Source organism: Hemicordylus capensis, chromosome 4, assembly GCF_027244095.1.
Source record: "Hemicordylus capensis ecotype Gifberg chromosome 4, rHemCap1.1.pri, whole genome shotgun sequence".
Lineage (NCBI taxonomy): Eukaryota > Metazoa > Chordata > Lepidosauria > Squamata > Cordylidae > Hemicordylus > Hemicordylus capensis.
This window is the reverse complement of record NC_069660.1, coordinates 54,470,207-54,482,739: the sequence shown is the minus strand read 5'-3', so window position 1 is coordinate 54,482,739 and position 12,533 is coordinate 54,470,207. Positions and strand designations below refer to the sequence as shown.

Here is a 12,533-nt window from a genome sequence, read left to right as displayed (position 1 = left end):
TATCATGGTACTTATCATGTTCACCCATTCTTTATGCTCCTTATAGTAGAAAAGTGGCCTAAAAATCTAATATCTACATTCACTTTTTATCCAAATATTTACACACCTCATGTCTAATACATTATTTGAATATTTTAGGCTGAAATTAAAAGGATGGGACATACGTTTTCTTCTTCTTCAAGAGCAAAATCCTGCTTGTTAGAAATTAAGCCCATTCACAAGACCGGCAAAATGCAGTATATTCAGGTATCCATGCTTGTGTGAACCTATGGGAATCCCTCCAATTTAGGTTCCTCAAACTAGGGTAACCCCGATTCTCTAAGCCAGGCCTGCTCAACTTAGGCCTCCCCAGCTGTTTTTGGACTACAACTCCCATAATTCCCAGCCCCAGTGTCCAATAGCCAGGGATTAAGGGAGTTGTAGGTTAACTTCTACCGGAGGGTTGAAGTTGAGCAGCCCTGCTCTAAACCAAGGTAGAAGGAAAAGAGCATTCCCACCTTGTTCTTCTGGTTAAATGGATCCAGTCACCTCTTCTACATAGCTATAGGGGTGAAGAAGTCATTGCAACAATAGAGAGCTGTGGCTACAGGGGCCCCAGCCATAGAAATGCCACTTTGCAAAGCACATTCTATGATCCAGTCTATGCAGCTTCTTAGCAGGGTTGATTTCACCTCGTGAACCTTGGCGGCCAATCAGAGGGCAGTTGCTGATGTAAAGAGGCTTTTCCTTTTTGCTGGCAGCACAAAGCATGCTGGGAAGAGAGAGGGGCCAGAGGACATTCCATGGTTGGGCGGGGCTTAAAGCTCCCAATTTGAGGAACAGATGCCACGGCTGCTTTGATCATGCATTCTGTATTTGCAAACCCAAATGGAGGTTCTGGTCATGTGAATGAGCTATCATTTCTTCCAGCCCACCCCCATATGGTCATGTGAAAGAACCTATTAGCTTCTTGTGAGGTTGGCTTCATTTGGCCACTTGAAGATTAAAAGAGGAGGAGTCTCGAAAATTGAGCCAATGAAAGGGATATAATTTTAAAAATAATATGATTTGATTAGACCACAAACTAGACTCAAAACATCCCTAGAACATGAAATAAAATTAAAAGCAACTTATGGTTGAAATGAACTTGTCTGACTGAGCTTGGCATTGTTTTCAAGGGCAGGCTAGAGTATTCCACAAGTAAAATCTCAAAAAACGCATAATAAAAATCTTGAAGATACAAAGAACCATAAAATTATGGTCAAATGGATGCATCTGAAGGTGATCTGAATTGTATTTCAAAGAATATGAAGAGTTTTCTGTGAAAAAGGTTTCAAGAATCTAACAGAACATCCTCCAGAAATGCTTCTACTGAATAAAACAAAAACAAAAAAGAGGAAGAGGGGACCAGTGTTGTGTATGCAACTTTCTCAAAATGTTGAAGTCTTTCAAATAAATTTGTCAATGGGAAAAATATACATCTGCACTTCAACTAAGTTTTATTGCAAAGTAATAGTTTATAAACAGGAACAAACTCAACTCCTCCCAAACCATCCCATTATGTACTATATATGTGCTAAACCAGGAATAAAAGCCCAGAGTGTAGTCTCATGACCATCTCTTCTTCATATTAGATTCACCCCCTCTTTTCTTTGGTTACTTCAAGGAGATTCTTTCCTGTTTCTAAATGAGAGAGGCCTGTTATCCATATGAGACCTTGGGGGTTTGCTGTTTCTACCACATGAATTCTCTCTTTGTTGACTCATGTTACAACTCTGAAAATACACTTGCTATGTTGGGAAAAGGTAGCAGGGAAAGTCTAATGAAAGCTTGAGTTACATGTTGCTTTACATTTAGCTCAATGTGTGCAGCAAACAGTCCAAAAAGATTCAAATCTCAATAGAATTTTCCGTTTCTGCAATGAATGCTCCTCATCATTTTGAGCTTTGTCTTAGGCACATTATTAAAACATTTACCTATTTTTGTGATCAGTGGGGTTATTTTATCTGAATATATGTACTACAATTGGCGAAGCATTACTTAAGCAGACCCCGACTTTACTCTGTTATGCAACCTGAAGCCAGATATTTTATTTGATCTCTTTTGGAGAAGAGGCTGAATATAAGTTAAGGAGGTAGTGGGGTGGGGAGTAGTCTCAAGCAGACTTCTTTCCCCCTGGCACTTTTAGTCAAATGAAGCCACTGATTACAAGTAGTCAGTCTTACATCACTACTGGGAAATATGAAACCTGCATTTGTGTGCAGAGGTGATGTATTATGGAGATAAAACCCCAAAGAGACTCTACAGTTCAGAGGCTAAAAAAATGTTCAAAATATATGGGGTCTGCTACATTTGCTAAATCTTGTAAGTGCAGGCTAACATCCAGACTAGTGCTGCACTAGTGCAATGAACAAAGGTGCACACCTGCAATAAGGTCATGTCACTGAGCAGATGCACAACTAGTGTTGCACTTGTGAAACAAGACAGAGGATAGCTCTGTATAATTCCCTGCAATCTATATGGACTAATGAAGAAGTTTCACAATAGGAGGCATGCCACAAATTGCACCAGTGCATCCTGTTGCACCGGTGCAACACTAGTCTTGAATGTAACCTCACTTAGCTAGGATAAGTAATGTAACCTCCCTTAGTAACCTCCCTTAGCTAGCACAGTCATTCAGTCTTTATTACGGTCTTTGACCAATATCAAAACATCTAAAACAAATGTAAAATTTAAACATTTCTCTGTGCCTGAGCAGCAGCATATCTAATTTGGGCGGTAGTAGCTGGCACATGATCTTTGGACTAGTGCAGCCTTAGTCTGGATGTCAATCTCTATTTTGTCTAAGTTGCAATTCATATGAATATTTGTTTACTTTCACTAATGTTTGAAATTAAATTAATATAACTTGATCAGAACTATTTGAAGTTTGTAGTCAATTGCTGCATCAGCTCTGCAATAAAAAACCTGGGGTCTTCAAACCGAAAAGTCAAGACATAGAGCATTGTGTTTGTTTGTTTTAGAAATACCTGAGTTGCCCCATGAAGATCCATTACATTTGAGCTTGAAAGTTTCTGCTAGCATTTCTTCTGTTCTGCTTATGTGCTTCAGCCATTGGCAGGTGTTTATCCATTCAAAGCTCCAAAACGTTTCCCTCCCTTGAAAAATTTGGCATTGAAGTTTAGGTTGGCCTTGTCCTGTTTAGAAAGGAAAGTGTGAGTACTTGAAGATATGGTAGATTTGTTTATTTTGGGGGACTGCTGATTTCCACATCGGAAATGGTTCCCCGCAGAAACACATCAAATGCTAAATTTCTCTGCAGACACAAAATCATGTTTAAGTCTGCCACAATTTCAAAATCATACAGCTACTGTAAGCAAACACGCCATATTTGTAGAGGATTTGCTCAGAGAAAAGCAACGTCTGGGTGCTATTCAAGCACATTATAATTTCCATCACTATCGACTCCGAACCAATTGCCATGGCTTCTTCCTTCAGTCTATGCTTGGATATTATGGAATCAAGCTCCTCCATAGCAACTTCCTACTTTTTCTACAGAACATCCAAACAACAAAGGCACAACCCTTTCCACAGACAAAAATCTTCCTTCTACCATCCATGGGATAATAGAGGGAGGGGCATGTAAAAAGGTGGTGCTATATTACTAATGACTACTCTGTTGTGAGGTGTAACATAGTCTATGAGAACTCCTTTGTTTCTGCAGAACAACTAGTCCATTCAGAAAGGCTTCCAGCTGTGTGAGCTAATCAGAAACCAAGAGGGACTCCAATCAAGCCAGAAATACCTTTCATGTTACACTGGAATCCATGTGAAGGTGTCAAGACCCACACAGGCCACCCACTGCTGCCTGGTTCATGGCTCCCAAAGAGGATGGGAGGGAGGGTAGAGAGGTTAGCACTGAATCCATGTCTTGGTGTGACCTCCTCAGTTCCTGGGCGTGAAACTGGGAAGCAGGCGTGAGTGGGTGTTCTCATTTTCTGTTTGCCAATGCTGGAAGGAAAGCAGCTGTTGCAGACCTCACAGAACAGGTCATATTCTTGCCCACAGAATACATTAAATGAGGCCCAGAAAATGTGGCTGATGAGAATAGTAAATAAAGTGCATCAGGGATTTCTGGGACTAGATTCTCCTCTATGGCTGACACTTCCACCCATCATTCTGTGCACATATTCTCTCCATCCCTAACAGTGGGGACCTTTTTAGTTCTGGCTCCTAGTGAGGGCTATCCAGTCTGTGCTCTGGCTTTTCAAGATACAGTAAAAGATTTGACTGGACATTATTTTCAGGGGAAAGTTTCAGTTTTAATTCAAGAGGAGAGATCACATATAAAGACTTTCACCAAAAGAAAAAGTTGCTTCCATATAAAGATGTGTGTCCAAAATACTAGCAAGCTGAGCAATAACTGCATTGAAACAAGATGCTTCTACCGAAATGGAATTGCTGAACATAAATACGGTCTCTTCTGCCAGGAATAAAACAAATTCTAGCTAGCTTGCCCCAACATCAAGCTTTATACCTGTAGTAACCAGAAGTATTTCTTGCCCCTGCCCTTCATGACCTATAGAAACATTCATGGATGGGGCAAAGGATGAGCAAAGGAAAAAGCTTAAGATTGCGAAGAAGGTATGAAGGAATTCCAAAAGTGCATAGGACACCTTAGTAAATTAAAGTGCCGTCTAGTCGGTGTCGACTCCTGGCGACCACAGAGCCATGTGGTTTTCCTTGGTAGAATACAGGAGGGGTTTACCATTGCCATCTCCCATGCAGTGTGAGATGATGCCTTTCAGCACCTTCCTATATCACTGCTGCCTGATATAGGTTTTTCTCGTAGTCTGGGAAACATACCAGTGGGGATTCAAACCAGCAACCTCTTGCTCCCTAGGCAAGTTACTTTCCCACTGCACCATTAGGTATGTGACATCATAGTAACGTATTATTTCAGCTTAGTCTGGTCTCTTGCCTATGCATACCTTAGATAGGGGGATTGAGCAGGCCATGAAGCATGCAAGGCAAGATTCATGCCTTTGGCATGGGAAAAGAAGCTGCCTTTTCCAGGTGCTTAGTTTTGTCCTCTCCCCAATACACCATACAAGCAAGGAGGGAAGGTTGCAGACACACCAAGATGCTATTCTAAATCTTTTAAGTCATGTCACAAGCAGCAACCAGAGATTATGGGAAATGTCCTGTTTCACCTGATAAAATATGTCTCTGTGAACTGAGTCTTCAGGCTGGTCAGATGATTATTTTTAAGGCAAGACTCGTGTGCTTCAGTGTCAAAGCTGGTTTCTGACCAGAAATAAGAAATGTAGATCTTTCTGATCTAGAGTGAAGCCTGGATCTCTTCCCACTAAGGGAAATGCTCCATAGGAGATACAGCAAGACCTGGCATCATTAACTGCATCTATTAGACACAGAGTTTCATTCCTGTTAGGCAGTCAGCAAGCAAATGTTCCACACTGAAACATGTCAGCACATGTTCCACACTGACATATGTCAGTTGCATCAAAAATATGCATATCAACCCTCAGAATAATTTCACCCACTCAGGGGAAGACTACCCATTAACTTATGCTGAAACAACAATGTTCTAGGGAATGGTATTCTTAATCTCCAACCAGCATGAAATAGACTTCAAGAACAAAAATCTCCAAGAACAGTGAGATCCAATACTGCTTGAACACCACTTTCTTTTTTACTTGAAGGGCTTCTCACAGGTGCTTTTCAGATTAGACCCTGCAATGGGGTCATGATGTATCTCCAAAATGTGCTTCTGCACTTCCTGCGTTGTGACGCCGCAGTCCCTACGCTGACATTTCCAATGCCTTGTTTCGGATTTAATCGCTGTGATTTATTGCTACAACGTTGTATGTCTGGCGTAAAAAGGTTGCTGTATTTTCCAGTTGTTAGTTTTTGCGAGACTGCTCCCCCTGCTGGTAGCTTTGCTATTTACATTTTGAATGTGATTTGCCTGCACTGAAACATTTTGCCACTGCTGAGCAGGTAATCTGGAAAGCACAAAGAGGGAGTGCCGCCCTACCCAAACAATTGCACACCTATCCTTGATTAACAGAAGTCCCACCCAAAAACACATCCATCTTCAGTTTGTTTATATCTAATCAGCTTATCTCAAGCATGGTCTACTCTAGATCATCAAGCATGATCTCAGGCATTGGTTGGAGATCAGCTGATCTCCAACCACCTCTCCCAAATAAGATGGAAAAGAGAGACAGAGCTGGCTATCATTAAAACACTAGCAACATTGCAACCAAAATCTCTGGATTACTTCATCCAGTGGTTTTAAGTAGATATTAGGCAGCTTGGGGGACCATTGCAGCACATGCCAACAGGCTATGGGATGGAACACAGTAACTCAGCACCAATGTTTGAGACACTGAAAAATCAGTGCCACTGAAACACAACACCCCTCTTCAGTTCCACCCTGACAAAAGATGATCCAGAAGTTTACCGTGGCCAACTTTGATGAATCAAAAAGGTACAAGCTTCTCCCACCTCCTTTCCACCATAAATCACTGACCAGAGTAACTCAGTCCCCACACAAGTTAATCTAAGGCAGGCTTTTCAGCCCAGCATCACGTAATCTCAGATAAGCTTACTTTGACAAGTTTATCGCCACAGATAGAAGGTTCAGAGAATTCGTAGTAGCTCCACTTTCTCAAACACACACACACACACACACACACACACACACACACACACACACACAGGCATCCTGACTAAGGAAGCATGTGTGCAGCTGCTGACTCCAGGCTAAAAGGGAGGGTGAATTTTCCCTATCCTCCCTTTCCTTTGCAGCACTCTGTCCCAGCTAAAAAATTGTCCCTGAAAACTGTGTGACCTTCAGGGACATTTTTTTGGATGGCATAGAACACTTAAGAGGGGAGACGAAATAGGTGAAAACTGCCCCCTCCCCCGGTACACAAGTGCCTGCCTTGCTTTATTTAGTCTGAAATGCAGCTGCTGCACACATGCTTCCTTTGCTCCACGTGCATTTCATTACTCAGGATGCCAGCCAGTGCTATTCTCCTTTGTTGCTGGGAAAATTATATTATGAATCCCCTTCTGATCAGATAACATGATGAAGTAAAAGTTTACCTGTTCTGTTTACTTGATAGCAAGAATGTATACACAGGCCTCTCAATAACACCACAGCAAAAGCAGGATCATTTATAATCTTGGAGCAAGTGAGAATGCTGACTTAAATAAAAGGAATGAGCTTCAAATAGTATTGCTCAATTCTTCATGCCTAACACTTTCTGATGTGCAGGAGAAATTAAACTACTAATTCACCTCCAGCAAAAAAAAAAAAAAAAAAAGGCGGGGGGAGGGTAAAGCATACACAGTTTTCAGAAGGCATGATTCGCTCAATTTGCTGCAGGCATTTAGAATGATTGAAGCCATATCATAAGACCATCTATAACCGAACAATTGTTTTGGCTTGTCCTGGTATAGTCATATCAGTTTGCTTGTAGATGCACTTGCATCAAAGCCTTGATATTTTGATGCAAAGCATGTGATTTGTCATTTAGAGTTATATCACCACATCTGCATATTATACAGGAAATGCCTCACATGCTGTTAATGCAAGAATGAATTAATGCAAGAATGAATAATCACAGTTAATGCCAGAATGAATAATCACAGCCATCTAATCATAATACAAAACTATTTTTCAATTGCTCATTGCAGTGATAAAGAATTGCAACACACACACACACACACACACACCCCTTCCTCCAGATTGTAAACCTGTTTTTTTCCATAGTTGCTTGTATAGCAACTTCCGTACTCTGTAATATATAGCACAGAATGCAAAGAACAAAAAGAAAGGACAGGTGCATCAGGAAAATGTGAATAGTAAAATTGTCTGAGAAACCGTTAATGCAAATATTATGCAAATGAGAAAAAAATTCAAAATTTTTCCACAATACTCACATCTCTGGCCAACACGGTTAGAAAACTCTGGACTGGAAAAGCAGGACTGCCAGGAGCTTATCAAGGGTAAATAGGAAGCTGACATCCCATCTGTGCATAATCTAATGAAATTTGGCTACTAGTTACAATCTGTAGCTTGTATTACTTAGATAAGTTCCACTGAATCATATAAAAGCAATCTAATACTAATTTAGATTCAATAGTTTGGCGACTATGGTTTCAAGGAGAACCAATGGCATATAATCAGCTAATAATCCGACTACCACTTTATTCATTATGGCAGACATCCTGAAGTGTGCCTGTTAGGAAAGTCTGCAGGGATGCACTATGAACCCTGGCAGAACTGCTCCAGTCCCCCTGCACTCGCAATGCTGCACAAGAAGGCTAACACTCAGAACACTTCTGAGTGGTGCTTGCACACCAGAAACATACTGTAAGACTGGAAACGTTGTTGAACCTTGTGAGTAGTTCTCAAAAGTATTAGTTCTCTTGAGCAACAGGGCAGAAGGACTGGAGGAAGTTATGCAAGGGCTCCTGGCATGTCCTCCTAGACCCTCCTAATGAGTGTGCTTTGTTAGTCAAGATGCCAGCCGGTGAGCATTATTATTATTATTATTATTATTATTTTATTATTATTATTATTAATAATGCTCGCTGGCTGGCATCTTGACTAACAAAGCACGCTCATTAGGAGGGTCTATAATAATAATAATAATACTTAGCATGTGTACAGCTTTCACATGTATTAACTTGATGCCACCCTTAACAATAACCCTGTAAGACCTTGAACCCTATATTGCAGCAGGGGAGTAGAGGCAGAGAGGGAGCAATTTGCCTAAGGCTACTTAGTGAATACATAGCAGAGGCAAGATTCAAAAGAGCGAAGTCCTGATTAGTCTATATCAGCTCTCAAGAATGTCCTAGTCTGACAAGCAACAACATCTCTAGAACAGAAGTTTTTGCAACACATATTTATGTAATGTAATTTTTTTTGTCTTTCCTTTCCATCTTAAAGAACTGCAAGACAGCAAACAAGACAGCAAAATATCAAAATACCAATGAAGCAAAGAAGTATATGAAAAGCATACAATTTCAGATAAAATATAGTCCATAAAGAGTAACAGAGACCTCATAAAAGAACTGGTAAGCAATGACACATATTTGAAAATGTTCTATGCCATGCTCCCACCCCCCCGAACCCTCTGGGGAAAAAAATTCTTATATTGGTGTTTCAAGATAAGTGGGGAGGAAGCACAGCAAACTCCTCTGGGAAGGGAGTTCCAAAATGTCCATCCTGCCACTGAGAAGACTCCATGTAGTTACCCACTACAACTCAGACAAGAACAGGGTACAGGAACCTCAAAAAGTACTTGGTCTGACAGGTAGGCTCATGTGGGAGAGATACCCTGGTCCCAGAATGCTTAGGGGTTTAAAGGTACTATAAATTGAGTACTATAAATTGAGGCTGGAAACCAACTAGGAACAACGTTGGTAAATGTATTGGAGCTACATGCTCGGAAGAGCTTGTTCATTGGTGGCTGCATTCTAAGCCAGCTTCAATTTCTGAGCACTTTTCAAAGCCCTACTTAGAAGGTGTTAAGTAGCCCACATTACATTAAAGCCATTTCTATAGCAGTTTTCTAAAATGAAGCTTTTAAATATCTGAACTCATAGTCAGTGCTGTCAGGCTTGTCAGTCATTTCTTGCCATATGCCCCAAACCATTTTTTCCACAGCTCAACAGATTTTTTTTTAAAAAATGTGACAACTGGGTTTTAAGCAATAAAGAATTTGAACTTGTATAAAAAATGTAGTCTGCAGAGCACTTGCTGAAGGTCTGCAAACTGATGCTTAGCAATGTGGAGCTGTTTCCTTCATTGCTACCTGCTGATTGCTCACTTTGAACAAGAAGTAGAAACACAGCAACTATTTACTATGTAGAGTATGCCACAGTGATGTTACTCTGCAGAAGGGAAGGCAACTAAGGTTATTAAAGAAAATCCAGATGTAGAGAAGACAGATTGAGTTTTTACTGGAGCAAGAGCTAAATATAAGGAATCCATGTGATAACATGAGGGAGGAGGCAAAAGCCATTTTAGGTTGCATTAGGAAGAAGTTCTGTTATAAGAGTATGAACTAATGAACTCATTCAGACTTCAGCTGGAGTATTATATCCAATATTAGTCACCAAATCAAAGGGCTTCAAATTGGACAGGATATTATCAACGATTATGATTAAAGCTAGCTTTGCACATCATGGAAAACTGGTGGCTTGGCCAAACCTCCGGTTTCTAAAGCATGTATGGGAGTCCCACTTCTGGTGTGGGAAAACTATGCTGACACTGAACATATCATCCAAAACCCAACAATTGTATTGGACTTCAAATCTAAGTTACAGACGTTAGGTTTGGAACCATAAGTAGTGTAGAATATGCTGACACCTGTGGGGCTGGATGAACACCTGATGTCAGCATAGCTGTCCTGCCATGGGAAGTCAGGCTTCTGTGCACAATCCAGGAACTGACGGTTTTCTGTGACATGTGAAGCCAGCCAAAGAGATTGTAATGCATGATACTGTAGAAAAAAGGGATATATCAAGCATGGCTGAATTAAAGTGTGAAGCCCTGTTAGTTGTTGACTAACTTTAAAGCTAGTCAACAATTATAAGGTAAAGTTAGTTGTGTCCAACTGACCAGTGGAACAAGTTAGTTGCAATGTCTCATTGTTCTCAATGGGACTTTAGTCATCATGACTTGATTAACAATAGCTGTATCAAAGCCTAAATGGCAAAGGGTGGGGGGAGAGAAAATACCTTGTTAGCAGTTTTCATATTAGAAGAGCTGCCATGATACAGCAAAGCCAATTTGCCTTTGATATTGCCTAAGAGCCTGAGCTGGAAAGAGATCCTGCTCCCTTCCCTAGGCAAATAATGATATGTAAATGTTTAATAATGATGATAATCTGGTGTCCCTGGGGGAAATTGTGGGGGAAGGTGTGAAGCCACCTGATGAAACAACAGAGATCTGAATATATCAGATAATTACATGAAAGTCTTTATGCACCTCAACAGAAAGTGAAAACCTCATTTTTTAAAACATACAGGACAGTTTTTCAATATTTCAGTTTTTAAAATGATTTTGTATTGGTTTTATTTCCTTTGTCATTGACCATCTACTTATTTATTAAATATATAAGAACATAAGAACAGCCTTGCTGGATCAGGCCCAAGGCCCATCTAGTCCAGCATCTTGTTTCACACAGTGGCCCACCAGATGTCGGGTATAATGCCCTATATAAAGCACCTAATAAAGCTTCTCTAGTCTATTTACATTTTTATAAATATAAATAAATAAATAAATAAATTATATATATATATATATATATATATATATATATATATATATATATATATATAAAAACAACCAACAATTAAAACAGATAAAAACAATTAAACCAATTTTTATATTTTATATTGTGGGATGAGGAAAGTTTGATTAGGGTTTCTTTTATAATGATGCATATGGTAAAACATTTTATAATGATGCAAATGATGAAACATTACCTGCCCTTCTACCATAAAATCCTTTATGTTTTTCCAAATGTAGGTGATGGTATAGAAGATCTGGACTTCGATCTTCCAGGTCATGGTTTCAATACCACAGAGATGTACACAGACAGATGTCAAAACTGTCCAGATTTCTGTAACTACAGAGCAGCAGTTAGGCGAAGTCTAATAGAAAATCCATATTCCTACTGCAAGTCAGTATTAATTAAACAGTAAAATAGGTGGCCATGGTTACAGTTCACCATCATTATATCACAATGACTATTCACTGTAAAGGTTCACAATGACTTTTTCTTCTTTGCTTGCTTATCTTGTTTGTACTTTCAGGAGTGTTCCGTATTAGTGAAGCATTAAAGCCAACCTCCTTTACAAATCTAGAATAAATTTGTTCAAGATATACAACTGAATACTGAACTCGGCCATAAACTTATGTCTAAGAGAAATGTACCCATTATGTATGGACTTGCCAGAATTCTGTAGGGGAAGAATGGCAGTTCAGTCCCCAAAAAGCAAAGCAAAACCAGTTTGGTGAGAAAGTAGCAAAACAAGAGGTCTTGAGACAGTTCTTTAGTATCAAAGAACTACAAGGATTTATTTAAAGAAAAGGTTACAAACAAATGTGAAAAAGCCTGCAACTTAATTTCAGCTGTAGCTCATAGCTGAAGAGAGAGACCAAAACAAATAGCCATCTCTGGAGAGGCAAAATGGAGACTAACACTGGAAGAACAAAGAGGGGAGGAGTCCAGAACTTTTATCCATGACCCTAAACTCCCACCCCCGTGGTCACTATGAGACATTGCAGCTGAGACCTGATGCTGCAAGGGTCCTAGCTCCAACCAATTCATATACCCTAAGTTAGTTCACACTTGGTGAACACTGAAAAACCAGTGGCTCTTGTTCTCAAGCACATTTGCAGAATTACAGTGTTGATATTCAAAAATGGAAGAGATGAAAGAGAGCCAAGGGTGGAAAGAGATACTTGCCCAAGTCATTTTAAAAACTGAGCAGGCTCAGCA

At 40.0% G+C, this 12,533-nt stretch overlaps 1 protein-coding gene across 8 annotated transcripts in view; it reads right to left on the bottom strand.

The window, feature by feature from the left end:
• NGF (nerve growth factor) overlaps window positions 1–12,533 on the bottom strand; it is a 72,221-nt gene that overhangs the window by 22,653 nt on the left and 37,035 nt on the right. For 2 of the 8 annotated variants that reach the window (XM_053242563.1, XM_053242565.1), the window contains exon 2: window positions 3,009–3,176. The exons of 2 other annotated variants lie outside the window; for them this stretch is intronic. In XM_053242563.1, the coding sequence (XP_053098538.1) occupies window positions 3,009–3,032 (24 nt within the window). In that variant the 5' untranslated portion in view covers window positions 3,033–3,176. Of the gene's footprint in view, window positions 1–528; window positions 544–3,008; window positions 3,177–7,953; window positions 7,969–11,514; window positions 11,658–12,533 lie in introns of those variants that run through there. 4 more of the 8 variants (XM_053242562.1, XM_053242564.1, XM_053242561.1 and 1 more) reach the window with 4 other exon arrangements.